Raw genomic sequence first — 27,357 nt, 5'->3', positions numbered from 1 at the left:
CCGGCAATATCCAACGCCAGCCCCGCCAGAGAGCTGCCGGCACCCCAGCTCACCTGCCTGCCATGCCAGCACCGCTAAACAAAAAAGGACGGGGCAGATCCTATGTCCGATAAGGCATTTCTGGGAAACGGTGGGAAACCCCTTGGGATGGAGAGAGAGGAAGAGACAGGCAGAAGCGGCACGGCAGCATTGAGACGGGCACCATGAGCCACCCGGGGCGGACAACACCGGCGCCACAAACAGCAGGGAGGCAGGATTCTGCCTGTTCCCGCTCCCACGGCCAAAAAAAAAACAGGGGCCACACGACAGACAGGGACAAAGGGCACACGCCAACACAGCCGGGAGCGGTACCTCGTTCCCAGGTCCCTGCTATAAGCGACAACAGAAACGCAACATCACGGGAGCATCTGCTCCTCAACACCGAGAGGCCGGGAGCTGGGTTTTCTTGCCCTGCAGGACAGGACGCTGAAATGAAAACACTGACAAGGTTTTATTGCGAGGAACGAGGAGGGGACTTGCAAAAGGGTGTTTCCTGCAGCAGAGCCAGCAGTTGTAAGTGATAGTTTTCTGCCCTTAGCCCCTGAGTAACTCTTCTACAGCAACCAGCTCAAGGTTACGAGGTCTCCCCTTTGCAAAGGGTTTTCTTTCCTCTACTTTCCTCACTGTACCTGTTTTTCCCATCCAAGGATCGGACAGTATGACTGCTGTGGAGAGCAGGGCAGTAGAGGAAAACCTTCTCCTTAGGAGAGCGGTCGGTCCAGCTCTCACCTATAACACGTCACAGCATCCCTCCCTCTTGCTGCTTTCCCATTTCCTTCCCCCTCTCCATTTTACTTCCACATCCCTCCACGTTACACCGACACCAAACGTTGCAGAAGGAGATGTCCGAGTCAAAGCAGCCGAGGCCACAGGTAACAACCTGGGATCCACCCGAGTCACCACAGAGGAACCTGCACACAAGGTGCCCAGAGATGACAGGGGAAGCGTCCACAAAGCACCTTTCATTGCAATAAAGGCAACACTCGAAGCCAGGCTCCGGAGAGAAAAGCCTGGAGATTTAAACCAGCGTGCTTCTGACAAGCCTGTCCTACCCTTCAAAGGAGGAGATGACACTCTTCTGCTCTCACAACTCAATCGCCAGAGGTCAGCGACCAAACCTTTTCAAAACAGCCACGCAGAGGACAGCGCTGATGGCAACTCCTGCATCTTCAGGTGCCCGTGACCGGGGCAGGGATCAGCAAACCCTACGAGCCACGAGCTCTTCGCAAGGCAGCAGCGTGAGCAGGTAGAGGAGTCACCTTGCCTGACTGCAAGGAGGCAGCATCAGCGTATTCAGACTCCTGCTTTGTCACCAAAAAGCCACAGCCAAACTCATCCACCTCGTTCCTGGTCTATCAGTAAGGTATGACTCATCCAGTGTTGCAAAACCTCTGCCAGTGCCGGCAGGAGCGGCAGGGAACGGGCAAGCGCGCACGCTCAAGCGTGGAGCCCCAGCACACCCTGGCTGCGGTACAAGAGCATGTCCACGTACGGTGAGTTTGGAGCTTGTCGTCTCCCTCGGGTTTCAGGTGGAGCCCCTCTGGCACTGAAGACACCCCGCAAGCTTTCCTCTGCGAGTCCCCACACGTGCCACCGCCGCAGAGAATGCGGCGTGATAGCAACGCTTTACGTCTGAGATCCCAAGCGGCTGCCGGAGCGGTGATACTTCAGCTGGAGAGGCACAGGTGAAGAGCTCCCAAGGGATTTTTCCCCCTTGGGGAGCAGAAGGGGTTGGTTTTGAAGATGTGTATGATTGCAAAGCTGCTCAGCTCTGCTAGCAGCATTGGAGAGCATCAAGAAAAGTGCAGTGTGAATCGATGAAGCAGCTGGGACACAGCAGATGCAACAGAAACCCAGACACTGGATGTAGCAAAGCCCTTTTTCATGTTTCCCATTGGAACAGAGACATCAAGACGTGGATGCTCCCAGCAGCACATCAGCCGAAGATGAAGCAACTCATTAGACAAGCTGGTAGTCCTGCTGGCTGGATCCAGGTGAGATCTTTCCTTCGACGTTTACAAGCCTGTTCAGTTGCAGCACTTAAACGCCTTCTTCCCAAGCGCAACCAGCCTCTCACGAGAGATGCCGCAAGTGGTGGCTCCAAGTTCTGTTGGGACACTACACGCTGAGCTGTGCCAAAGCCGCTGGGCTGCACCCCGTGCGTGTGCTGGCTCAGAGAAAGACCACAGTGCCCCAAAGAGGACTTCCCTACTTGAACGGTCAATAGCTGGCTTTTCCCATTTATATCCACCATGCTATCATTTGCACAATAGTTCTTCACGTAGGTAACTCGGCTAACGGTGACCTCAACTGCTCCAGCCCCAGCCCATCACCCACGGAGCTCACGTGTGCCAAGTCCTGGACGTCGGTGAGCTCGGCAATCCTGCCACCGTCCTGCCCATCAGCATCTGCCTTCTACTACCTGTTCCCACCACCCAGAAAACTTTGCTAATATTATTAAAGCTCATCTTGTAAAAGGCTCTTCTTCTTCCCAATCTTTTTTCCTTCTCAGAAGATGCTACTGTGGTATGTTGACAAAATTAGACAGATTTACGCAAGGGATTATGAGGAAATTGCCTGAAGCTCATTTCCACTAGTTCTCCATAATTGGACTTGTATTTTTACACACAAACATAAACAGTGAGCGCACTGAACCCATGCGTCACCATAAATACTGTCTGACCTTTGACAAGGAAGAGATACAAAGGAGGACAAAACAATGCTACTCACCAGCCAAATTTTATCTGCTCTACCCACTCTTTATTTCTTCAAAAGACTCCTATTTTTCAAATTCACTTTCATTTTAAGCTCAGCCAAAAGCCTCTTCCTGCCCCCCTGCATTTTGGGCGGCTGCCCATGCACGAGAGAGATCTTGAACACCAACAGACGAGAGGTTCAGGGAGGCAGGCAAACTTCTTCTAGAGACTTCAGTGTAGAGCAAAGGAGCTTCAAGAAGCACACGTGAATTCCTAACACAACCCTTCCACAAGGCACCACCAACACTCGGAGCAGCAGTTTTCCTCAAGCCTTCAAAGGACAACCCTTCTGTATGAGCAAAGGTCTCAACAGCATGGACGGAGTACTGGAAAGGCTGCAAAGGTACTGAGGGACCCCAGAGAGCACCAGGACGGCAGGAGGTAGCTAGGGGAGAAGAGCCATCTCGGCTCCTCTTCAAATGTCTTTCCATATACGAAGCAAAGATGTAAGGAAGGCGGCCCACGAAAGCATCACTAACCTCTTTCCATCCAAAATGGGGAACCCATATAAATGAAGGGTCCTGGACATTCAAGGGCGCAATACATCTGTTTCACCTCGTGGAGGTCTCAACAAACATTCCCTATGTCCTTCTCTCCTTGAGTCAAGACACTGACATCCAGGAATAGTTTGGACGTGTTAGAGTATCCACTTGGGCCAGTTAGAGCATACACTTGGACAAAAGCCCACCGTGTCTCAACCCTTCATCCTCCTCAGACGAAGAGATCAATTTGCCTACACGAGGCTCAAGTACTGCGCGATCCCATGAGATGTCCCGCAAGTCGGAATTCCCCCTCTGCTCGGAGGCAGCCCTGGCTGCTGCCTCCATCCCCGGAATGCCATCACGCATCGCTTGAGATCCTTCAGCGCAAGAGATGCTAGGGAAACGCAGCGGTGACGGCCCCTCGCCCCAGAGCTGCTGCTGCTGCTGCCAAGGCACCGCACTGAGGGACGAAGGGGCTGGTCACAGCGGGGAGCACACTGAAGAAGGGGGTCCCTTCTGTCTGCAAACACCACAACTCATCTACACAACGGACTTCACCATGCTGACGGGAGAGGAGCGGGGAGGAGAGAGGGTGAGGGAAAAGGGGCCGGACTGGAGAGGAAGAGGGGTTACAGTCACAGGGAAGGGAGGGGAGAGAGGAAAATAAATGAAAAACAGGAGTGAGAAAATATATAAGTAAATTAAAGAGACTGAAAAGAAAAAAATAATAATAATTAAGAAAGAAAGAAAAACGCACTCAGACAAGCAGACTCACAACTTCTCCAAGCGGGAGGAGGCATGAAACACATGCAGAGGATCAGCACATGGACGTCTTTAAAGGGGAACCTGTTTTCTTTCAAGCGGGGAGCGAGGGGTGCTCCTCCTCCTGCACGCCTGGCGCCGACGTCCCTTCGTCACTCAACACTACGCCATGGCCAAGCCCCCGAACTCCCGGTGTCAGCAGCTCTGCCCCAGCAAGGTGGGGGCCGGGGTGGCCGCCCAGGGCAGGCTGCGGTGCCGAGGGGCAGGGGAGCTTGGTGCCTTGTCTGTGGTTTTTGGGTTTCCCTCTGCAGGGAGACGACAGCCCCCTCTTCCCCGTTAGGAGATGCATCACTGGGCGCTGCATCCAAAGAGAAGATGATGGGAAAACTGCTCGTGCCAACTCCGGAATGGCATTATTTATCCCTGCCCATCGGTAAAAACTACCTGACCTTCACCTAGCAAAAGCCACCATGCTGTAGCCGCCACCAAGCCCATAAAACTGCCTCCCCCTCTCCTCCTCTCAGCTTTTATTACTGCAGTACAGAAATCTGGCTGGTCTGGTATAAAATCCCTGTGCTCTGCATGCACTGACAATTTTATGACCCCAAATCATCACAAAATTACTTGGCTGGGCTCTTTACAGGATTCCTCACTTATTAAAGCAAGATTTATTCTTCTGGCTTCCCCTTTTTGGGGATGACGACTCTGGAGTTGCTCCTGCGACTCCAACCCCTGGCAGCGTCACAGCGTAGGACGCACGGCTGCTCTTCAGCAAGTGTTCTGTGACCCAGCTCCTGAAGCTCCATCAGCTCGTGGCACCCAGCACCAGAGTCAGGAGACAGCCAGGATCTGTGCAAGAGCCACACCAAACTCAGACGTGAGCCTCGACTCACCTCTGCTGTGCTAAAGCCACATTTACTCGTGTCCCTAACGCTCCCGGAGTAGGGAAGCACTACAGAAAAAGAATAGAGAAAGAGCCGTGTCCTCGCTGAGGGCTCCCCCATTTCTTGAAAAGTCTGGCACAGCCTAGATCTCACCAAGGCTTGGTGCTAGCTTCGCTCCTCATGGGACACCCTGCTCTGGGATCAGCACGGGAAAACAGAAGAAGGTGGCCAAGCGCTCAAGAGCTTTGGAGGGTGCAAGACTCAAACTAGAAGGGCTTTGCCATACCAGGAGAATGGCTCCTCCATAGAGCACACATCCTGTACCTGCTCCCATCACTGTGACACAACACTCCTTCCTCACCCCAGGACAACCCTCCACATCAGCTGGAGGAAATCCCCTCTCCTGGAAACGGCTACCTGATTTCTCTAGGCATCTCATCTCTCTCTCGTGAGGCTCTTTTCCAGTCCAACAAGGCTCCTCAGGCCGTTAGGAGAGCATCAGACAGGACTTTGACTCTTCCCATGCGAGGCAGCAAAGCTTAAGCTTTTCTAAGACCTGTCCTAAGGAGGCTTGGGCATGGCCAGGCCCTAGAAATGGTCCCATCTGCAATCCCACCTCTCCCTTCATAACCAGCTTGAATGACAGCCAAACAGGTCAGCATTCCCAATTCTTGGGGTCAGGAATGATTATTATCCCGTCTGGCTTTAGCAGTTTTAGTGACATTCTCTGCTTCTAAGGTCTGAAAACCATCTCCCGATTACGCCATCCCAGTTCCAGGGATGCCATGCCCATGGCCATCTAGGAAACCGGCCCCATGAAGGCAGCCCGAGAGGTATTTTCTTGGGAGAGTCTTTCAAGATCTACTTAGGGCTGTTTAATTACAGCTGGGTCAGAAGAAGTCTCAAAGATTTCTCCAAGGACTATTTCAGAGAGGGAGGACTTTCACTATGACTACACTCGTGATGGGAACGATAAAACAGCTCACCAGCAGCCTGAAACTGTAGGTACGCTGCTGCCAACCATACAGTCCATCTTGAAATAAAGATTTCTCCCACTTTCCATGATTGAGGAGACTTGCAAAAAAAAAAAAAAAAAAAAAAAGAGAGAAAACAGATCCAGGTACTGACAGGAACAAAATTCTCCACGTCCTGGACTGCAACTGGAGACTGATTTTTGGAGCCTCACTTCGAGAGCACTGTCTGTAGCTGGTTGCTCCAGATGTGGCTATTTTACCTGGCTCCAGGGGGTTGGCCATGAGCTCCTCCTGGTTTGGATCTTCCGGGACAACCTCACCTCAACACGCATCTCCCTAACACTGCACAACCCTTGCGCCACGCAAGCCCTGCCGGGGCTCTCCCAAACCCCAACATGAAGACATGGCTGCCACCACCGGGCTCTCCAGCTCCGCTGCCTCCCCGAAAGCAGGGGAGCACAGCGTGCTGCTGGGAGGGGAAACCCAAAAGCCACAGAGACTGTGCGTCCAGAGGTGTTTCCTAGTGTTTTCGGATTCCTTATTCCCCTTTAAAGGAAGAGATGGTATTGGAAAAGCCCCTTCCATGTCCCCTCTCATGCCCCGCTCCCGGCCACCCTCCACAGCACCCACACCATCCTTTCGGACATGGATCACCCTTACCTATTGAGCTGAGGAGAAGCTTGTCTCGACAACACTGCCCAGATAGCTGAGATTAATCAAAAACAAAGCAGTTATCAACACCCGCAAGGAGCCGAGCTCCGCAACACATCAGCACGTCAACAACTCCAAAGGAAAAGGAGGGAAAGAAACCAAACCGAAACACAAACGAAACGAGGCTGGAGAAGAAAGGGGGAAAAACCAGAAGAAAAAGGAAAAGAAGAAACGAAAACAATAATCAACAAAGCAAATGGATACACTGCATAAAAGCACGGACAACAGTGCTGCTCTAACACGGATCTGTCCTGGAGCTGGGTCTCCTTGGGGGGTGCCCTGGCTAGGAGACGTGGACCTACGTCTACATGCTTAATTGCATTGCTCCGTAGCTGTGTTTTCCAGAGGCACACAGAAGTCCTTCCAGGCTCGTTCAGCTCCTCTCCCTCCCCATCCTCTCCCCTAAGCCCTCCTTCCTGAGCCATGCCGGATAGGTTTTCTAAGGCCATAACGCTTCCAGGTACCAGAGGGCGGGAGTGAAATGCGGAGGGCGCTGCGGGGTGAAACGCTGCCTCCCCCCTCCCCGAAACACACGCCTCTTCTCCGTACGCCTCCGACCGCGCCGGCTCCACGGGGCTGCGTGCCCCGGCCCCCCGACTCCTCTCTGCCGCAAGCCGGAGAGGGGGGGGTTCGACCCCACCAGACAACAAGCCGAAATGAAGCGAGACGAAAGGATGGGACGAAAGCACGGCTACGGGGTCTAAGGTGCTGTGAAAGACGGAGGGAAAGAGAAGAAATACAGAGAGAGAGAGAGAGAGAGAGAGAGACGCTTTTTGCCTGGAGCAACCCTGGTACCTGGAAAACCAGCCGCTACTGTCTAGTGCAGCCACATCCCTCTTTAGGGCAGGATCTGAGCGTGCCGGCAGCCTCCCGATCTCCGCTGGGGTTAGTTTATTTTTATTTTTCCTCCTCTCCTGACATGCTGCTGGTGTTGCTAAGTCCTTGATCTCTCCCTGCCCGCGTCCTGGGGCTGCAGCATCCCTTTTGCAGGTGGGGCGGTGACCGTGATAGCTGTTTCTGTCATGCATTAAAGCTCTCTAGACTCCGCGGGAAGGAAGAGGAGGAAGGCAGAGGCGCGGCGGCGGCGGCCCTAACGTTCGAAGAAAGCCAAGAGCCAGCAGCTAGAAGAGGAAACAACCGCCAGTGACACCAGGACACTTACCTACGCAAGCCGGGAACCAGGTCTTTGCACGCCTGGGAAACGGCCCGTAGCCAGAGTCACAGCGCTCCCAGGTTCCCAAGGGAGCGGCCAGGGAGGAGGCAAGCGCGCCGCCGGCACCGGGAAGGTCGCCTGCCTAAAACCCAGCTCTCTCGGGCAGCGGCCATGCAACCCGCGGCACCAGCCTCTTCCTAGCAAAGCCCGCGGGACACCGTCTCCAAAAGGGATGCTGCAGCGCGCCCAGAGAGACCCTACGAGTTGGGATGGCGATGGTAGGGAGGGAGTCAGAGGGAGCGGGTGAGGCAGGGTGGGGGAAGCCGGGAGGGGGCCGGGGGGGGGGCACCATGGGGCTCACACACTTACCCCGTGGCGGCTACCGTGGTGGATGTCGGCTCCGGTTGGAGAATCTCCTCGCCAGCCCTCCTCGGAGAGGGGATGTCTCCGAAAACATCCATGGTGTCCACAGGCAGGGAGGAGCCCTGGGAGCCGGAGTAGCCGGTGCCCAGGGAGGCGAAGGTGGCGGTAGGTCGGTAGCTGGGGCTGCCTCCCTGGCTGCTCGGCGCGGGGGATCCCGTCGATGGCGTGGACTTGCGGGAGAAGCTGACCGCTGAGGGGGGCTGCAGGGTGATCTCCGACACCTCCGCCTGCTGGATGAGGCCCGGCCGGGGCCGGGCGCGGGCGGTCAGCTCTGGGGAGCTGTTGCGGGAGCTGAGGGGGCTTTGGGTCAGAGGAGAAAGCCTCGAAGGTTGTAGCACCACCTGATGTAAACTGGGCTCAGCCCTCCTGACCTGCCGAGGGCTGGGCCGAGGTCGGGGTTGGGGCTCGTACCACCTGGTGTCCAGGCTGAATGTGCTTGTGCCGCTGGGGCCGACGGGCTCGGACGGTTCGTGGTAAGGCAACACGGGTATGCCCATACCTTGGCTGGTATGTCTTAGCTGCCCTTGACATCCCATGGGTTGCATAGGTTTGTCCTGCCACTTGGTGGTGGTGGGCACGGAGGGTTGACCCCTGCCCGGTGACTTGCCGGTCCAGCTCTTTGGTGCCTCCAGGGGCAGAATGCCCGGGTAGGACGCGGGGACCACCTGGAGGGAGGAGGGAGGCGGCCCTCGAGGAAGGCAGCCGGTGGGCTGGGAGCCCTCGGCCGCCTCGCAGGGCTGGAGCTGGTGGGGGAACGGCGCGGGGGCCGGCTCCAGGCCGCCGAAGGGGAACTCGGCCCTGCCCCAGGGCTCGGGGGACCGGCCCCCTGTGGGGGTCTGGGCCAGGGGCAGCGTGCTGTTGGAGGCGTTCTCCCCGTTCTCCTCGGGGATGGTGGGGTGTCCGAAGGGCCCCTCGGGGGGCAGCGGCGGGGAGGACATGACCGAGCTCAGTGGGCTGACTTCTGGCATGTAGAAGGGCGGCGGGTCCACCTCCCCGGGGCTGCTGCTGCTGAGGTAACCGTAAAACTGGTGGTGGAAAGCCCGGGGGGCCGGCGGGCGGGCCTGGCCGGTGGCCTGCAGGGCGCCGGGACCCTCCAGCGCCCGGTGGAACCGGGGGCTGTATGCTGGTGGCTGAAGGTAGGACTCCTGGCTGGAGGAGAGAGGGGTGAGCTGGGCTTTCAGGGCGGTGACGGAGGTGGGGACGACAGGGTCGTCGTTCTCCTCGTCCGACTGCCTGAACTCAGGGTACATGTCCGTCTCCTCCACGAAGGGGAAGCCCTCGATCCGCCGTGTCTTCAGGGAGGGCTCCATCTCTGCCGGGTCCATGACAAAGCGGCCGTCTGGCCCGCGGCTGATGAGCTCGATGGGGGTGGTGGCCTCGGCTTCAGCCTCTGCCTTGGAGACACTGTACTTCTTGCTGCTGATGGCTCGCTTGGTCTTCTTGTAAAGGGAGAGCTCCTTCTCCTTGGTGGGGCTCAGCATCCGCTTGGCCTGCGGGCCCTGGTCGTCAGAGGACTCTGAGGGGGGACGAAGTGTGCGGATGCTCTCGGGACTCACCTTGCCGGAAGACAACCTGGACCACAGGGGAGAAAAACCGAGAGAGGGGACGGTCACCCGGAGGGGAAAGGAGTTGCTCTCGCCCAGAAGAACCACTGGCCGGATCCAGAAAACAAAGTGCTACCAGCTCCCAAAAGAGGAACCACTGGGAGAAATCTGGGGGGCTAACCGGGACAGCAGAGCCTTGCCTGGCCGCAGTACATCATCCCCACTCCTCAGGAGCGGAGCTTGGCACGCACGGCGTCTCCCCCAGGGCAGGCAGCTCCCACTGACGCCTTGCAACAAGCTCCACCAACATCTTGCAATAAGCTCCATGGCCCCAGTGGACAAAAGACAAGACCCAGAGCTCACTTCCAACTCCTTCAGAAGTCTCCTACATTAACCTGAGCTATCCACACCCAGGAAAGGCCCTGAGAGGAGCGACGCCAGGCAAACGTCGCCTCCTGCAGAACACACTATCTCACTTGGATGCTGACAGATCGTTCCAAACCAACTTCTCCCCTGCTCTGAACACTCAAATTTAAGGCTGAGTGCCTCAAAAGGCAGAAAGAATCAGAACAGTTCACTCATCCCCCTATCCAGAAAGCCTCAGACAAACAGGATGGCAGGGCAAAAGGCAGCAGATCCAACAGAGATGATGCAGGCATAGTTATTTCAGTACAGTGGATGAACCGAAACCAGCAAGATTAAGATCCACCAGTACTGGGACATTTTGTAACAGTCCAGGAGCCAAAGCATGAGGCATCCACATCTCGGACTCCCGCGCTCACATCAGGAAGATGCTCCCGCTGTTTAGCGGCTATACGTCCTTTTGATGGGCTCTAAAGCACCACGACCCGCCACCTTTGGGCACATGTGGAAAGATGCTTCAGCGGGGCACTCTTCATGGGAAAAGAAGAGATATGTGTGTAAGGTTCTCTGAATTTCCCAAGAAAAAAACCAGAGCCAACAGGGAATGACTCAAGAACTACACTGAGCTTGCACGAAGGACTCCATACGCAGCAGGCTAGCCCTTCTCCTAAGGAGCCTCTTCAAGCTGGCTGTGTAACTGAGTTCCACTAGTCGACTCCAGCTTTGTTCAATGTCCACAGATCCACGGGGTTGTCTCTTAGCTCAAGGCTTGCTGCACTTGTCCCTCCTGCTTTCTTTTCCAAAGCCCATTTGTCTCTTGTGAACTGCTGTCTTCCCACAAGTTCAGGGAACACCAAAAACAACCAAACAAGGTCAGACATTTCCATTTGAGCCTTGCAACAGCTGTAGGAAGGAATCACCTTGAAGACCCACAGCCTGGTGCCACATCTAAGAGATACTTACGGGGACTCCAAACTCTTCCTGCAGTGGGTGATCGAGAGAGGAGGGTCTGGAAGAGAATAAAAAGGGGAAAGAAGAGAGAACGCTAAGGAGACGCAACACGACAGAGACAAGACAAACTCAACATCAAGACCACAAAAGACACTCAACAAGAGGCCAAGGTTTCATTGCTCCAGTGCTTTAATGGTTGCTGACAACAAACAGCTCCCGTCACAGGGTCCTGCCCGTCCTGCTGCCGCAGACTCGCAGGCTAGAGGAGAAGGAGCCGATTCCCTTGCCCTCTCCGGCTCCCTGGCTGCCCTTTTCCCTACCGGCCACTCCTGCATGGCAGCTGCAGTCCCAGCTTTCGGGAAGCAGAGCAGCAAGGGTCTCCTTTGCGGGGGTCTTCTCTAGCCTAGCACGGCCGTCGGGCACTGCCCGCTCCGGGTTGGGCAGAGCTGGGCAGGAAGCAGCTGGAGAGCCCAGCTCCGGGGGGACCTTGAGGAGGTGAACGGTCCCCCCCATCTCTGGTCCAGAGAACACCCCAGCCCTAAACCCCCCAGCTCTAGGAGTTATCACCACGCGAGAGCGCTCCCTCGGAAATCCCAGGCTAGTTTCTCTGTCGCCTCTTCACCCACCCTGCCTCTCCCGCTCCCGACCACGGGCGCTTTCAGGCACAGCCGAGGGATGAAGTCAGGGCTTCACCTGAGGACGCGCACGGACGGAAGAAGAGACAGACAGGGAAGAAGGTTACCACCACAACACGACCAGGGAGGAGAAACGAGGAGGAGGAGGGAGGGAGGAAGGAAGCGCACCGGGGACGGGCTCACCTTTCTTGCGCTTGAGCTTGCGTTTGCGTTGCTTGTTGACGAAGCAGGCGGCGAGTGTGCTGAAGAGGATGGCAGCAGCCAGGAAGCAGATGGTGGCAACGATGCCAGCCAGCACTGGGCGGGCTAGACCCTCGTCCGTCAGGTCAGGCTGAGGGAATACGTCTGGGGGAAAAAAACACAACAATCAGGCGTTATGCACGCACCCCTGCCTGCTGCTGCCTTCCCCGGGGACCTACCACAGCATGAAGGCAACTGGTACCCGGAGCGACAATAAATAAGTAAAGACCCAGCTTCCAGCCCGGCCCACCCACGGAGAGCAGTCAGCGCTGCTGCAGGCCACTGCCAAGGGATGTAGCGACCTCACAGCAGGTAACCTTTTTGTCTTGGCCAACGGGTTCCCAGGGGAAAAGCTTCCATGCCACACAAATACACATTCAGGTACAAGTGCACACGACTGCAGCAAACCTGCAGCTATCTCCTGGCGCAATAACGCGCTGCAGTTCAAGCTGTAGCAACATAAGGTCTTGTGCATCAACGCAACATACTTCACCTCTTCAACAAAAACTGGGCTCCGAACCGAACCCTCATCGCACCCCTTCGCTAACAACAAGCGCGTCCAAAGCGCCAGCAGACCTTAGCTGCCGCCATTTGCGGATGCAAACCCTGCACACGCCAGCGCTCCTGCCGCGGCACTTGCACGCAGGGTCAGCGCGCATCCGCCTGCCGGGAGCGCCGGCTTTCAGCCTGGGAGAGCAGCTGCCTGGGGCCAGGGCACACGCACGCCCCGCGGGCTCTGCCAAACCTCATCAGAAAAATGGTGCGAGAGGAGTAAGGGCAGGCAAGCAGGCAGCCTGCAGCAGGCAGGCTCTCCGCACCGCGCCGGCACCACTTGGGGGCAGAGAGAGACCGCTGCATCCCTGCACGCAGCAGAGCTGGGTGGCTCCTCGGCTTTTTCAGGAGAGCCGTAAAAGCAGGGTGCTCTGCATCCCCATCGCCTTCTGCAGCCCATGCCTTCCCCATAGCAATCAGATGCTTTTGTCTCTGTCCCTTGCTCAAGGAGCATTCTCCGAGCTGGACCAGGGCACAGGGTACATGCGCAAGCTGCAGGGCGTTGCAGTCGCCCGTTGCAAAGCTTTTTTCCCCTTGGACTCTGCACTGCAGTGCTACGTTTCCCTCTCTGCACCTTTCATTCCTATTTCCAGGCTGCGCAGTGCCTGGTCGGAGCTCTGCTCTCCAGGCACCCTGCAGAGCTGAGATGTGTTGCCACTCTGCACCAGAGGATGCCCGACAACACTGCGCTCCGCGGGAAGGACTAAAGGGTGGTTTGTCCTCGCCCGCTCCGAGTGCTGCTGGTCCGTTTGCATCGGGAGGCAGCACGGGGCCAGCAGCGTGCCCAGGACACTGATCCTAACCGTGCGCCCATCAGCCCAGCTCACAGCCTGAGCACCTCAGGTAAAAGCACAAAATCCAGCCATCGCTGTCGTAACTACTGATGCATGACACGAGCGCTAGCCCAGGTACCTGCAGAAGCAGAGATGCTCCCACAGCTGGGGGTAGAAGGAAGAGACACCCCTTACCTGTACTGGACACGCCAGCAACGTTGCTGGGTTCGCTGATGAGATCCTGCATGACCGCCAGGACCCGGAACTCGTACCAGGTGTCCTGAAACACCAAGCACATCCATCAGGTCCCCCACTGCAACCTCCAACCCTGCCCAGCTGCCTGAAGACCCCAGCACGGGGACTGAGCCACCCTAAAAGCTTTCCCAGAGCTACAGCAGACGGTGCAACACCAGAGGTATGCTGTGGGCAAACCCTGCTTACCTGGGACAAGTCCTTGGCAAAAAACTCGCTCTCGGTCCCCAGGATGCCATCATCCAAGATCTCCCACCTCTCCGCAACGCGGAACTCCATGATGTAGCGGTCGATGGGGAAGCTGTGGTTAGCGGGAGGAAGCCACGACAAGAGGACGCCTTGCTGTGTCCGGTTGGCTGTTAGGCACCTCGGTGGGGTAACCAACACCAGAGGCTCTGGAGTTGTTACAGGGAATGCTGGAGATAGAGCAGATGGGACAGGGGCACCTTTGAGATGGGGCGAAGGGAAGCGCAGAGGATGCTCTCCCCACACGCGCCCCATCGGTGGCGGACAGACCACCATGGCAGCGGCAGTTCCCACCTTCCAGGAGTTTAGGACGCATCTCGGACGTGCGCTCTCTTATCTCAGAAACAGGAAAGCGGCTTTTGAAAAAAGCAGGGGACTAACGATACAGTGACTCCAAGAAAAGGAGCACAGCGTTAGAAAACCTCCTGCTTCCTCCCACCTCCGCCGGAGACAGCCCCGAGGCAGGTACCAGTGCAAGGCCCTTTGTGTTAGCTCCTGCTCTGAGCCGCACGCAAGTGGTTTTGTGGTCTATTAATACCTCCTGACCCCAGCTGAACTTAAGGAAGATCTGAAAGGTGACTGGTATGGTACAGTTCTCCCACGCTGTCTCTTAGGACAAGCTTTCAGGAGCCTCACACATCCAGCAAAGTCTACAAGCTTTACCCAGGGCCCTCCATGAACTATCTGCTCTGTGGCTGCTGGCCATCATCTCTGTTCCCAGCAGACAGGACACGTGGACCAAGGCAAAGGGCCACATCTCTCCACGGACCTCCTGAATCCCTTTTCCCCCTGCTCCCCTTGTGCCCACGGAGGACCTACCTAGAGTGTTCACAGTGACCACCTCACTGAAGGAGCTGGTGCCCAGCTTGTTTTGAGCCAAGACACTGAACTGGTACGCAGTCTCTGGTTCCAAGGTATCCACCAGTAGCCAGCTGGAACCAGCTGGCACAGGGAGAGACAGCCAGTCGTGGGGACCAAACTGGGCTCTCTTCATCCTGCCGAGAGAAAAGGGAGCATCCTCAGGGAAGGTGCCTTCGACAGGGAGGACAAAGAGGCAGCATAAACTTCTCGAGCAAAAATGGAGCTTTCCCGAGCGATGGTTTGGTTTGACAGCAGCGATGTGTATGGATGTGGGGCAGCCGCTCGCCACCCAAGAGCTGGCTCGGGGACGGCACACACGAGGACTGCCAGGCGCAGGGCATCGTCCCGTTGTGCCACACCAGCATCCCCCAGCTCATACGGACATGGCAACCAGCCCTCCCCTCTGCCGTGCACCACCTGCACCCTCCGAGTAGGGTCAGGGACAAGAGCAGTGCCAACAGCCCCGCTCTGAGGTTATCTCCTAAAGGCTGAAGTGGAAGCTGGTACGTTTTCACTCTGGTGAGTAAATGGGGACCGCTGGAGCAGATGGGTCCTGTTTCCATTTACACCTCAACAGCTCCCAAGCCAGGGTCAAGCTCTCCCTCAGCTGTAGCCCTGCACATGCAATCCCACAACAGACATTTAACTATATCGACGGTTTTGCCACATTTGCACAAGTCAGGGGCTGCCAGCACCACCCAGGGCATAACTCAGGGTTTAGCAGTGCAGCAGAGGCACTTGTGGGGAGCACAGGACACAGCCTTTCCAAAGGGGTCTATAACCCTCAAACCCAGGGTGGAAAAAAAGCTCCCAGAGCTGTCCCAGTGCAACTCCAGCACACACGAGCGTGCAGCCACCTCCACGAGCCATAACCTTGCCGGGAAGCACCACGGTGAAAGAGCCCCACGTCCTCAAGCAGCGTCACCGTGCTGCAATGATATTGCAAGTATCGATGCTCGTATTAGAGAGATGCTCTAGGGAGTCTCCGCCCTCGGCTGCAGGTTTTCGTGGTGTCCGCAGAGGATTTGGGAAGGATTACTGCAGAAGGTCTATTCTGCATAGATAAAGTGGGCATGTCTATAGCTCCCAGCATACAGACAGGTAAGTCCACCGAGTAGGAAGTAAGAGACGGAGGAAAAAAATAATGCCGCTGTAAAGGGAGCAGAAGGTGAGGCAGGAGAAGCAGCAAGCTATGGAAACAAGCAAGTCGGTGGAGAGCCATGCACGTGCAGCGTGCCTCCACCAAACTGCGCGGCTGCGGGCAGGAAAGCCTCCGTACCACCGCAGCTCCAGCTGGGACTACAGCTCCCAGGATCCCCCACTGCCACAGCGGAGGCACAGAGGGCAACTCCGTCGCCCGAGTGGGTTTCCCTGCTGCATTTAACCCCACCGCTTTCGCATCCCTTCTCCCCAGTGCTGCTGCGGGCGGGTGCACAACGGCAAGGGGCTGAGGGTGGGGAGAGCAGGGGGTAACTGCAGCACTAGTCGCCTCTGGGCACAGCAGACCACCCTTGCCGAGGGAGAACACATAGGCAGGAGGGATGCCGCGGTGGCCCTGGCTGTCCCTGGGAAGCAGGTTTTGTATTTCAAGCATCAACAACCGCGTAAGCGGGAGGAGAGCATGGGCTCCGCAGGAGGCGAAGACATGTTTTCCTCGGGCATCCCACAGCCACAGCAGGAAGGAAAACGCACGCCCTCCAGCCGGCCAGCTCTAGATGAGCCAGCACCGTCCCAGATCCCTGGTCCCAGGGCTCACACCGCAGTGTCAGGACAAGACGGGTCTCTGCCCCTCTCTTCCAGGTCCCCCCAGCACCCTGGAAATTCCCTGAGGCAGGCTGGGTGCAAATATCCTTCCCTGCCGCTGGCTGCCCTCCCCCAGCGTGGGGGCTGGAAGAACCTCGAGGAGGCAGGAACCCGGCAGCACCAGCCGCAGCTGCCAGCTCCCTCCAAGGTGAGCCACATCTCCAGAGCAGAGAGGCTTAACCACTCCTTCCCAAGGACATTTTCATCAGAGCAAGGTCTGCACCGCTCCCCTTGCTCCCTCATTTTTCCCCCTCTGCTTGCTCCAGTTCTGCTTCTTTCCATCTCCCGACAGACTGTCCAGCCCGTGTCCAGCCTTGGAAATCATTACAGGTAGCATCTACCCTATCTCCACTCTATCAGCAGTCTCCATCAGGGGAAATTAAGATAAGGAAGGAAAGAGAGAGCAAGAAGAAAGGCTGAAGAACATCAGCCCAGGCCTGGGAAGGCACCATCCTCGCCACATTTGCAAGGACAGCTCTTCAGAAGAGGAAGATAAGAGCAAATGCAAAGCTTAAAGAAAACCCCAACCTCGCTGCAGCTACATTTTGCCCTCCCCTGCCCTGGGGAAAAGCCGGCAGGGCCGAGCCCAGCCCCATTGCGGGAAGGCAGGATGCACCCGCTGGCTGTGGGTACCGGGTAGGGCAGGCTGGCACAGAAGCTACGGGAGCAAAACCCCACGAGGCTCCCACCCAGCCGGCATCTCATGGAGGCTGGTTGTGAACTCAGCCAGGATTTAACCACCTCCGGGGAGCTGCAGAGCAAGGAGAGATCATTTCTGCTTAGTCATAGCTCTTCCAGGACACACTCTATAAAGGTTGCATTTTCCATCCTCTCCCTGGCTGTTAAGCTTCATAAACAGTTTATCTTGAAATTAGATGCCAGAGGCAAAATTACATGAATGCAAAGCGTCTCCCTTGCACCATAAGCAGACTAAAACCTGCTGGGGCAGACAAAGGTACCGGCTAGCACGGAAGAGAGACGAAACACAGGACCTATATGATCCCACCACCACCCATCTCTCCAAGGCACCAAAGGGGTGCTCAGCCCTGTGATGCCCACGGGCGCGGAGCCGGGCACCCTCACCACCCTCCTCCCCCTCGCTGCTCGAAGCTCGGGTCGGCTAGGAAGGAAAAGAAGCAGAGCAAAGCATGCCGGGATGACTCACAGAGGGCCGTACCAAACTGAGAAAGTCTGCTCGTATCCACCGTCGTAGCCGGGCTCCCAAGAGACGTTGGCTGAGGTCATGGCGACCACAACGTGCACGCTGGTCGGGGCGTGAGGGCTTGTGCCTGCGGGGAGACAGGGAGGGGGCTGAAGGGGAGAAAAACCACACACTGGCAAAGGCAAGGGGGCTGCTCCTGGCCGTGATTCCAGGGAACTCCTCCTGCACCAAGCAAAGGCCACCTGGAATTTCGCTAGAAATAGCAGCAGGACAGCTGTGTCCGCAGGTGGCCAAAATAACGGAGCAGAAAAAGGCAGCACCACTGGTAAAAACAGGATTTAAAGGAGACACTGCTTTTCATGGGAAGCACCCCCATCTCCTGCCTTGCCCACATGCTGCCTGGGGGACCCTACCCAGGGACGTGCCACCCCCAAGGACCCGTCCCCCACCCTGGCCATACCTACGACAGTAAGGTGGGTGCTGGCAGTAATGCTCGCGACGACGTTGGTGGCGACGCACTCCCACTCGCCGTGGTCGTCTTTGCCGAGGGAGCGGATCTGCAGGGTGCCGCCGGGCAGCGTGTTGTGCTTGCTCCTGCTGGGCTTCCCTACCTTGGGCAAGGAGCGGTGGGGGAGCCGGGCAAAGAGAGAAAAAAACGTGACTCAGAAGCGGGTTGCGGGGCAGGGCGAGGCGGCAGCGGGGTCACTAAGCTACCTGCGCGGCCCAGGGGACACCGCCGGCCACCAGCAAGGGATCTGGTCTCTCCGGTCGTGGCAAGGCAGACGGTTGCCCCATTTTCGAGACGACCTGGCGGGGCAACGCAAGAGGAACGCGTCAGGGAGGCTGATGCTCAGCACTCGCACGCAAGCGGAAAAACCCCACGGCACTCGCACGGACACCGAGCCCTGCACCAGGGCTCAACCTCCAGCATCCAAAGCTGAAACCGCTGCAGAGGAAGGTGCACCGGCCACCCCCAGGAAACACCCTCCCAGGCCAGGGAAGGCACCGCCTGCCCCAGGAGATGCCCAAACTGCCCCTCAGCCAGAGGCAGAGGAGAGGCAGGACCCTTCACGGCAGAGGTTTGGGCAGCAAGGGCCCCACGGGGACGCAGGTGGATGGTGTGCGTGGAGGTGCCCGGGAGCTCTCAAGCCAAGCGGGAAGATGGATCTTGTAACAACTCATGTCTACACCCATCAGCCAAAGTTGCACAAATCCCATCTTGTCCTGAGTCCTCTTCAGTTGTTCTTCACGCAGGGGTCTCTGCCGATCGACACGGGGACCCATGGCTCAGTACCGTGCAGGATGTGCAGAGGAGCAGACAGGCACGTGGGGTGAGCAGTGCCAAGCCCAAGTCTTCAGGAGTCTTTCAAGAGACTGGTCAGTGCTGGTGGGCTGCTGGGGAGCGAGTGAGCTGGCTTCTGCCACTGGGAAACTGAGCCCAGCCCAAGCTGGAGTCGTGGGGGATAAGCCCAGAATCATGACATGAGGAGGACTGCCAGAAGGCACAAGAGGAGTTGAAAAGGAACCTGAATAAGAATGGTGAGGGTAGAAGGAAGAAAAATAAGATGGAGAAAAAGACTAAACGGCCAAGAAGTTTTAGGTAGGTCACTTGCAATCTGTGCAAGTCATGGTCCTCCTCGTGCTGGTAAAAGGAACTCAAAGAGATCCAGCACCTCACACTGCAAGGACTGAGGACGGTGCCCACTGGGTGACACAGGGACCCCGCTCACTCTCGGGAGCTCTAAGAAGGGGACGGGAGGCTTGGAGAGAAGATCCTGACAGGGGGACAACAAACCACCCTGCACAGTGGCTTTCCCATGGGAACAGTGCAGATGGGAAGCAAAGGGAAAGCTGGAGGAGGACTGGAAAGCCCTGGTTGCTCCCAGGCTGTGCCACCACACCGGATCCTACCCTGCTCTACAGAAAGGGACATCATGAAATCATTACGTCCACTCCAGCATCATTAAAACAGCTTCTTCCCAGGGTCTTCAAAGTCATGGGGCAGCAAAGCAGCTGCTCACCGGTCCAGCCCCTTGCTGAAACACATCCGAGAGACCTCCCGGCCATGCTCCGGTGGCACGTCCCCTCCCGCCGCAGGAGGTCTGTAGCCCGAGAACGGCATCGCCGGGGCTGCCACGTCTTGCCGGTCACCACCTCACAGACAGGCAAGGAGGAAGGTGTCCTGCAGGCAGCACTGGCGAGGAAGAGGAGGGGGGCCGGGGCAGCACTCAGCTTTGCGGATGCTGCCGAGACGGTTTCACGGGATTAAAGTACTCGGTGGCCACGAGCCGGGCTTCCCCCACCCACCTGCGGGACAGGACGGCAGTGGCTCAGCCCAAAGCGAAGCAGCTGTACCTGCAGTTTGTTCTTACCGGGACAGAGTGTGGCTTTTCTGTCTGCAATATTCATCAAAAGCCAAAGGCACTGCAGATTTGTCTGGCAGGCCGGGTACCTTTCTCCAGGCGATGATGGGAAAGGGGTCTCCGGCAGCAGCGCAAGGAATCAACAGCTCCCTCCCTGCCTCCTGTCTGTACTCCCAGCCTGGTAGCACCGTGAAATAGGGGGGGTCCTGCAGGAAAGGGAAAAGGCAAGGAGCGTCAAACCCACGCCATCTCCCACCGCGCGCGAGCGGCTCCCTACCACCAAAACCAGCCCTGTTCCAAAACAAATGAATCATCGGGTTGGGTGAGGTTGAGGCATTGCAAGAAAAGCCGCGGCGGAGAGCGTGTGCTAAGGAAGCTCCACGGCACACCAAATTATACACCCCGAGGGAAGTTATCTCCAAAAAGCCGCTGCACTAGAGCATCTTGTTTAAGTAAACAGGAAAAACGCACCCACATCGCATCAGACATCAACCTGATTGCATCGACTCTGCGGACGTGTGTGTCTATGGTACACAAAGCGTTATCATGTGAACCTCAGCAAGACACCATGAATCACTGCTGCTCACAAGCACGGGACTTTTTGTTCAGGGAAGGAAAAGGCAGCAGCTCCAACCCCAGCCGCGACGGGAACTGCACTGGGAGCCCAGCATGCCTCGGGCTCCGCACGCAGCAAGAGCATGCGGAGCCGTCTCTAGAGCTCAAATCATCCATTTATTAAAAATCTTCCATGAACCCAAGCCCAGGTCAGCAGGGCTAAGTGTTTTGTTGGCAAAAAACCCATCCCAGGGACATGTTTCCTCAAACTACCCTGGGCCAGCGCTCCCAAAGCCTTATGTTCATCGTACGGTGAATGAACAGTACGGGCTGTGGCCCAGCCTCTGCTGTTCCCCTTCAAGGATGCTTGTGAGGGCCCACGTTCACCTTTCTCAGCGCAGGTAAGAGAAACAAGGCTCAGAGCAAAAGGGTTTTGCTAAGCTGAGTGGAAAAGCGGGCAAGTTTGGGAGCCCTTCTTGAGCTCTCTTCGTGGAGAAGCTCTCAGAAAAGCAAAGTAAAACCTGAATTTCTGCACAGAATTAACAACCAAATGAGAGGCATGGAAAAACAACCCCGCCTCATCCATCCCCGCCGCACTGCGGGGAACAGGAAGGCAGAATGAGCTACACGCACACTTCAAAATCCACGTTAAAAAAGCCTAACTACAGCGCAAAATGCCTCCGCAAAGCACGCACGCATTCACACCGCCTGGCCCGCGACTCCAGCACCCTGCACAACCCCAGGAGCTCTTCTCAGCACGAGAGGACGCAACCCATGGCAAATCTGCCGGCCGCAGAGCCAGGATTTTTCCAGGCAAGTTACCTTCAGTACCAGTCGGGCAGGGGGAGACTGGCCCATCGTACCCAGGGCGTTATAAGGCACACAGGTGTAAGTGCCGAGAGCATCTTCGGTTGCCTCCTCTATCCGGATCGACCCGTCTTCCAGCAGGTTCCAGCCAGAATACTGCGGTGGTGAGAAAGAGGGAGCTGACTTATCCTACACCCACCACAGCTTATTATTTTTCCCTTCAGCCAAGCCCAGAGCGGCTGTCACATCCCCGGGAGATGCCCAACTGAAATCCCAGCATCCAAGCCAGCTCCTCAACTGCAGAGAGAGGAAACAGGGGCAAGATCAGCTCATCCAAACACAGCCTTCCTGGAGAGGTTGCCCTGCTCTGTTCGCGCCCAGCGACACGCAGGTTTCTCTCGTAGCTGCTCTCCTCCATACGCACAGTCAGGCTGCTTCAGGTAGCCCAGAAGATTTAACGTCACAATCTATCACACCCTAAGTAAAACTCGTCCTGGTGGCACCAAGGACACAACTCCATCCACGGGGCTGAGGGCACCAAGGGCCAGGAACCCACAGCAGCAACAGGCTTAAATGGAATTAAAACTTTGGTTCGTTAATATTTAAGCAAAAAATTTAAAATATTGAGTGTTTTCTTTAAATATTTAATGGCTAATATCCTTGCTCAGACTATCAAACTGTGATTACAGGAAGACAGAGACTTGTTAAAAGGGTCTTTTAACCATCAGTTGCCATTGGAAAAAAAAGACAGGGCCATCAGGAGGTCACTTTAGAGGGAAGCAGGCATTAGGTCTGGGAGACGCAGACAGCACGTCTACAGGCGCCCCGGGCTCCACGCAAGAACCCGAATTAACTCTGCCCACAGATGATAAGAAAACGCAGCGTCATCCCACCCACAGGGCTGCTTCTCTCCTGCCGGCGGGCTGGACCCGCAGGGCGCCCAGTGATGCTCAGCGGCGTGTGCAGAGGACGCGAGGGTCCCACCCTCTCCGTGCCCCCCGCCCCGTCCCTCCCTGGGGGCTGCGCTACCTTCTCGATTCGCAGGGGACGTCCGTCTTTGTTCCACTTGACCAGCGTGACCGGGGGCTCTGCCTCGACCGGGCAGCGGATGTATCCGTGTATCCCGATGGGAACGTAGATGACGGGGGGCATGTTCACCACGCGGGCAGGATCTGGGGGAGCAGCAGCACCACATTAGCACGGGGAAGGAGTCCATCTCTCCTCCGCCACCCGGCTTCAGAGGACCTACAGCGCTTTTATAATGAATTCCAAACTCAAACACCACCTTGGCTCCCACAGGCTGTTATCTCCAGGCTTGCTACACACAAATCCACTGTAATACCCGGAATTTCTGGGAGGCTTTACTCACGCTCAGGGTGTTCCTACCTGGGGCTCATTAAAAGTTGCATTTATGAAAAAACATTAAATACGCCTGCTCTCACATCCACACTGCCTTGCATCCTGCGGAAGCCCAAGCTGCTCCACCACGCTCAGCCCGCGGGACACGCACACGACGGATCGCACATCCAGCAAGCCCTGCAGCCTGGTTTTGCACACCAGCAACGAAAACTATTTCAACTCCCCAGCCTTAAAACACACCAACTGCAGCAACCAAGATGGGAGAAGAGATCCACGGCCGGGCTGCCGGGAGCCTTTTACCTCCCATCTGTTTGTACTCGCAGCCCGTGCCTCATCAAGGCTGGGTCGCGTTCAGCATCAACCACCTCCGCCCTTTCCAATGGGATGCAAAAGCTTAAAATACATACCTACCCCCCCCCTCGCTGCACCACCCACGCAGCGAGGCGTCTCGCAATCCTCCAGTCTAGAATGTGTCATTAAAAGTGCTTCTAAGAGCTTTTTAATTAAGTGCGAGTGGGTTGGAGAGAATCTAGACTTTCTTTAATAAGAAGCTTTTTTTTTTTTTTAAAAAAAAAAAAAAAAAAAAAAGAAGTTACTTTTAATAAGAAGAGCGAGTATTTCTACAATCTCGTCTAGACACCGGCAGCGTGAGGTTATGGGAAAATCCTGACGGGGTTTACGCTGCATTAAGGGACGAATGCATTTCTTTTGGGTGCAGCATCCCCGCGCTGCTGATGCAAAAATGCAAAGCTGGGGGTAAAGTGCTCAGGAAGAAGGGATGGAGGATGCAGGGGTGCCCCCTCCTTATTTCTTTCTTAGGGCAAAATCTACCAAGTTTGGGAGCTCTGCACCCTCCCTGCTTAAACACGTAACCCCAACCGCTCCCCGAAACCGCGCGCCCCCGGCAATGGCACCGTAACCCAGATTGCCGAGCATATGGAGCGGGCTTTACCCCCCTCCGCTTAACTCCACCTCTTAGGAAATGCAATCAAGGGCTCCGGCGGCGCGGGCGACAGTAATGGGATCGAGCCTTTCACTACTAGGTCACTGGCTGGGGGCCAGCCCGGCTCACTAACGACCCAGAGCTGCATCCCCGGCCCACGGCTGCTTCGGCGGGCGGGCAGCCTCCCTCCCGAGGCATCAGCCCTGGTCCAGATGTCAAGGTTTGCTCTGGAGGAAAGGGGTCTGCAGCACAAAAAACCAAGCGTATCTCCTCGTGCCAAAGCCTGGCTGGGTCATCTGAACGGCTGATTGTCCAAACGTCGTTTTTCTTGCCGTTAGAGCTATTTTTAACAGCTATCCGCCTTGACGAGCGGTCCTGGATTAGCAGCAGGGCAGATTTAATGGCCTAAGGCTGCACGCTTTCCCCAAGAGCCGCCCAGTCGGGCACATCCAAGCCCCGAAATCGCACCTCTGCCCGGGCACGGCTCCGGTCGCACTGTCCCCTTACCCCTTCATCCATCCCTGTAGGGAGCCGATGGGACTTACCAGCCCTTCTCACAGCAGCTCCCCACCGGCGTGGGGTTTCCCACCAACCAGCGGTGGGGATCTACAGGCAGCAGCAACAAGGCAGCCTTCAAAAACCCAAATCACAAGCCCAGTTTGCTCAAGCCTGTCTGTCATTATAAAATAAAACCACTACAGTCTTTTAGAGCAGAGCAATATTGCAATTGCGAGCGGCAGCAATTGAGGCCATTACTGTCGAATGCCACAGGACGCCGGTGGCACACTACCCATTACCGCCCGGGGAGCCCGAGAGAACAAGCGTGGGAAGCAACGCTCCTGCTACAGCCCCTTCTCCTCCGCTTGTTTAGATCAGTTACAGCCTGAAAAATATGACACGCAAAGCTATCGAGCTCACAGAAAAACCACGCCGCGGGAACAAGCCCCCATAATAGATACCAAAAAAATACAAGCGGGTAGTTGAGACCGAGAGCCCTGATCCGATGTTTCCCTGCCCGACGCGATGCAGCCGATGAGGACAGCGTGCAGGAAGATGCTCACCTAGCCAAAAACCGCTTCTATCAAAAGTGGACACCGGTGCTACCCAGGATGCTCAAGCTATTTACTTTCTTGTTGCTCACACCCTACAAGCGGGATGCTCTCAGCCTTTCGCTGAGGATGATCGCGTGCTCGTCCAAAGGCTGCTGTATCATCCCGGGAAAACAGAGCCTCTGGGCTCTGCCTCAAAGCTGGGAATTATCAATCCCAGCCCCATCCCTCAGGATCAGGCCCCGCTGCCCGCACTCACACTGCACCGTCAGGTAGGCAGAGGCTGATGGCGAGCGGCCCAGGCTGTTGCTGGGGATACAGGTGTATTTGCCGGCATCCTCTGGCTTGACACGGAAAATGATCAGCGTCCCGTCAATCAGGATCCGCACCCTCAACTTCAGGTCGCTGTAAGAGAAGAAGGGAGGAGGCTCACGAGGAGAGCCGGGGGTTCCCCGTTGGGGTTCCCAGGAGAATTTGGGAGCGGGATGAGGACGTGTCACTTTGCTGGCTGCAAACTCACTTCTTGAAGTAGACGTTCTCCTCCTCCCAGTACCACAGGTAGGTGAGGTTCCCGGGGTACGCCTCGGCCTGGCAGGTGAAGAGCGCATCCTGGGAGATGTTAACCGTGATGTTTTCCGGAGGGGAAACGATGAAGGGAGGTCCTGGATGGGGGGGAGGGAAAAACGTCACCCCCACCAGCAGCGATGTCCCCACAACGGTTGCTCAGGCTCAGCTCCATCACAGCATCGTTGGCTGGGAGCTGCTGGGGGGCTCCGGGGCAGAGCTGGCCCCGATCCCCTGGGATCACGGGGTGCAGGGGCTGACCTCGGCCAGCACGGTGGCCCTGTTGTTCCCAATCCTTTCCCCTAATCTCTGCAGCTTTGGGGAGGGGGCCCTGCACCCGTGGCGCACGGCTCTGCTTCTCCCAGGGCACACGAGCTCGCGCTTCCCTTCATCTCAAGCACTTTTCCAGGATCGCATCACCCGCAGGAAAAACCCAGGGGGAAAAACAGTAAACTGCTGGGAGCCGGCAACGAGCACCCACAACCCGCTGCCACGGCAAAAGCGGAGCAGAGGACACCCTGCGCTCCTCTCTCCACCGGTAGCTGTTGACCTAATTAAAGATTTATTTAATAAAAGAGGGAGCGAGGAGCGGGAGGCCTGCCATGCATCACGGCTATGCGACAAGGCGCTTTGTGACAGCCTCAATCTTTTCGCCGCTTCCCGAACAAAACCGAGCTGCCACCGGAGCCCAGCTGTTCATCGGCGCGGCCACCGCGGTGCCCCAATTAAGTGGATTCTTCTGTCCTACAAACGGGATGCGGAGCCACGGGGCAGCCGGTACAACGCCAAGCTTGCGGGTCGCTTCAGGGTGGCACCGCTGCCCTGTGGTCCACGGAGTTTTCCCCACGGAGCCCCCTCCCAGCCCCCCTCGGGGATACCGACGGCCGAGGAGGAGCCGGAGGGGCTGGAAGATCTCACCTTGAACGAGCAGGCGCGTGGTGTGCACAGCCTCCCCCTGGATGCTGTACGCCCGGCAGGTGTAGGCACCCCTGTCCTCCCGGCTGACGGAGAGCACCGTCAGGCTCCCGTCACTCACCTGGGGACAAGGGAAGACCCTGGAGCGCGGGTAGGGACCCCCACGGGGGATGCACCCCGGTTCAGCACCCACCCTCCCTTCCTCCCCGCTTCCAACGGCGGAGAGCTGCCGGCGCTTCTAGGGCCGGATGAGAAACGGGTTTCCCCGCTCTGCAAGACTTCGGATATTAATAAACCAACACACGCATTTCTGCTCGACGCCAAGGGGAAGGGAAAAAAAAAACAACCAACAAAACCATAAAATAAAATAAATAAATAACCCTCACAACATATTCATCTCCCGCAGAAGTGACTGGCAGGCGGCAGACTCCAAACCGTTCCTGCCAAGCGCCCCGGCACCAGCGGTGCTTCACAAGGAGCGGGATGCCTCGCCGGAGCATCCCCCGCTCCCGAGGGACCGGCTCCATCGCTGGGGTGGGGTACGAGGGGGAGACCCCGGCTCGGATGCTATCCTCCCCGTGGGGCCACCTCGCAGCTAGAGAGGAGCAGCCAAATTCCTCCTTGGGGACACAGCGGAGGAAGGACGGGCAAGGGACCGTCACCCTCGGGGCGGCAGCCCCGCCATGCACAGGGAGCCCTGCTCCCAGCCAAGCTTCCCCCCCCCCCCATTCTGCCTCATCCTTCTATTTCAATTAGTAACAAATGATTCCTAATTACTCTCATTAGTGCCTGTGCCGATTCCAATGCCTGATTTACCAATTACAGCTCAGGGGGGAATCTCTACCCGGGAGCCTCCGGGATGCAAAAAGGGTCCTGGGAGGGGGGGCAACACCCCCCCCCCCCATCCATCCATCCCTGCCCGGGGACACCCCGCATCCCTGGGCTGCAGCCCCCCCTCATCTCTGGGACCTGGCACAGCAACCGGCCCCCAGGATGAGAGTCCCCAGGGAGCAGCCCCAAACCCCCGGGGGGGGCTCCAGCCTGCACCCGAGGACAGGCAGCGTTAGAGGCCGCTGCTCAGCAGAGATGAGGCGGGGGGGAGGGGGGAAACGGGTTTCTTGGCAAGAAATGCTGAGAAAGCACGTCCGGCTCCAGGCACGGCGGAGCTGCCGCCACCGTGGTCCCATCAATACCATCCCTGCCGGCGGGGCACCCGGGAGCCCTCACCACCCACCT

At 57.0% G+C, this 27,357-nt stretch overlaps 1 protein-coding gene across 11 annotated transcripts in view; it reads right to left on the bottom strand.

Moving 5' to 3' along the window:
• Window positions 1–27,357, bottom strand: part of IGSF9B (immunoglobulin superfamily member 9B) — a 42,986-nt gene that overhangs the window by 4,479 nt on the left and 11,150 nt on the right. For 5 of the 11 annotated variants that reach the window (XR_012838755.1, XR_012838754.1, XR_012838753.1 and 2 more), the window contains exons 5-19: window positions 26,125–26,242; window positions 25,163–25,304; window positions 24,902–25,047; window positions 22,321–22,463; window positions 21,307–21,447; window positions 20,019–20,135; window positions 18,281–18,373; window positions 18,027–18,177; window positions 17,570–17,693; window positions 14,560–14,735; window positions 13,684–13,910; window positions 13,438–13,522; window positions 11,861–12,022; window positions 11,055–11,100; window positions 8,131–9,756 (exon numbers count right to left, since the gene is read on the bottom strand). Coding sequence is in view for 7 of the 11 variants with exons in the window: in XM_075774542.1 (XP_075630657.1) it covers window positions 8,131–9,756; window positions 11,055–11,100; window positions 11,861–12,022; window positions 13,438–13,522; window positions 13,684–13,910; window positions 14,560–14,735; window positions 17,570–17,693; window positions 18,027–18,177; window positions 18,281–18,373; window positions 20,019–20,135; window positions 21,307–21,447; window positions 22,321–22,463; window positions 24,902–25,047; window positions 25,163–25,304; window positions 26,125–26,242 (3,497 nt within the window). In the remaining 4 variants the exon portion in view is untranslated. Of the gene's footprint in view, window positions 1–6,557; window positions 6,604–7,403; window positions 7,730–7,775; window positions 8,019–8,130; window positions 9,757–11,054; window positions 11,101–11,860; window positions 12,023–13,437; window positions 13,523–13,683; window positions 13,911–14,559; window positions 14,736–17,569; window positions 17,694–18,026; window positions 18,178–18,280; window positions 18,374–20,018; window positions 20,136–21,306; window positions 21,448–22,320; window positions 22,464–24,901; window positions 25,048–25,162; window positions 25,305–26,124; window positions 26,243–27,357 lie in introns of those variants that run through there. The other 6 variants (XR_012838756.1, XM_075774549.1, XM_075774548.1 and 3 more) reach the window with 6 other exon arrangements.

This window comes from Balearica regulorum, chromosome 23, assembly GCF_011004875.1.
Source record: "Balearica regulorum gibbericeps isolate bBalReg1 chromosome 23, bBalReg1.pri, whole genome shotgun sequence".
NCBI lineage: Eukaryota > Metazoa > Chordata > Aves > Gruiformes > Gruidae > Balearica > Balearica regulorum.
This window is presented reverse-complemented; position numbering and strand designations above follow the sequence as displayed.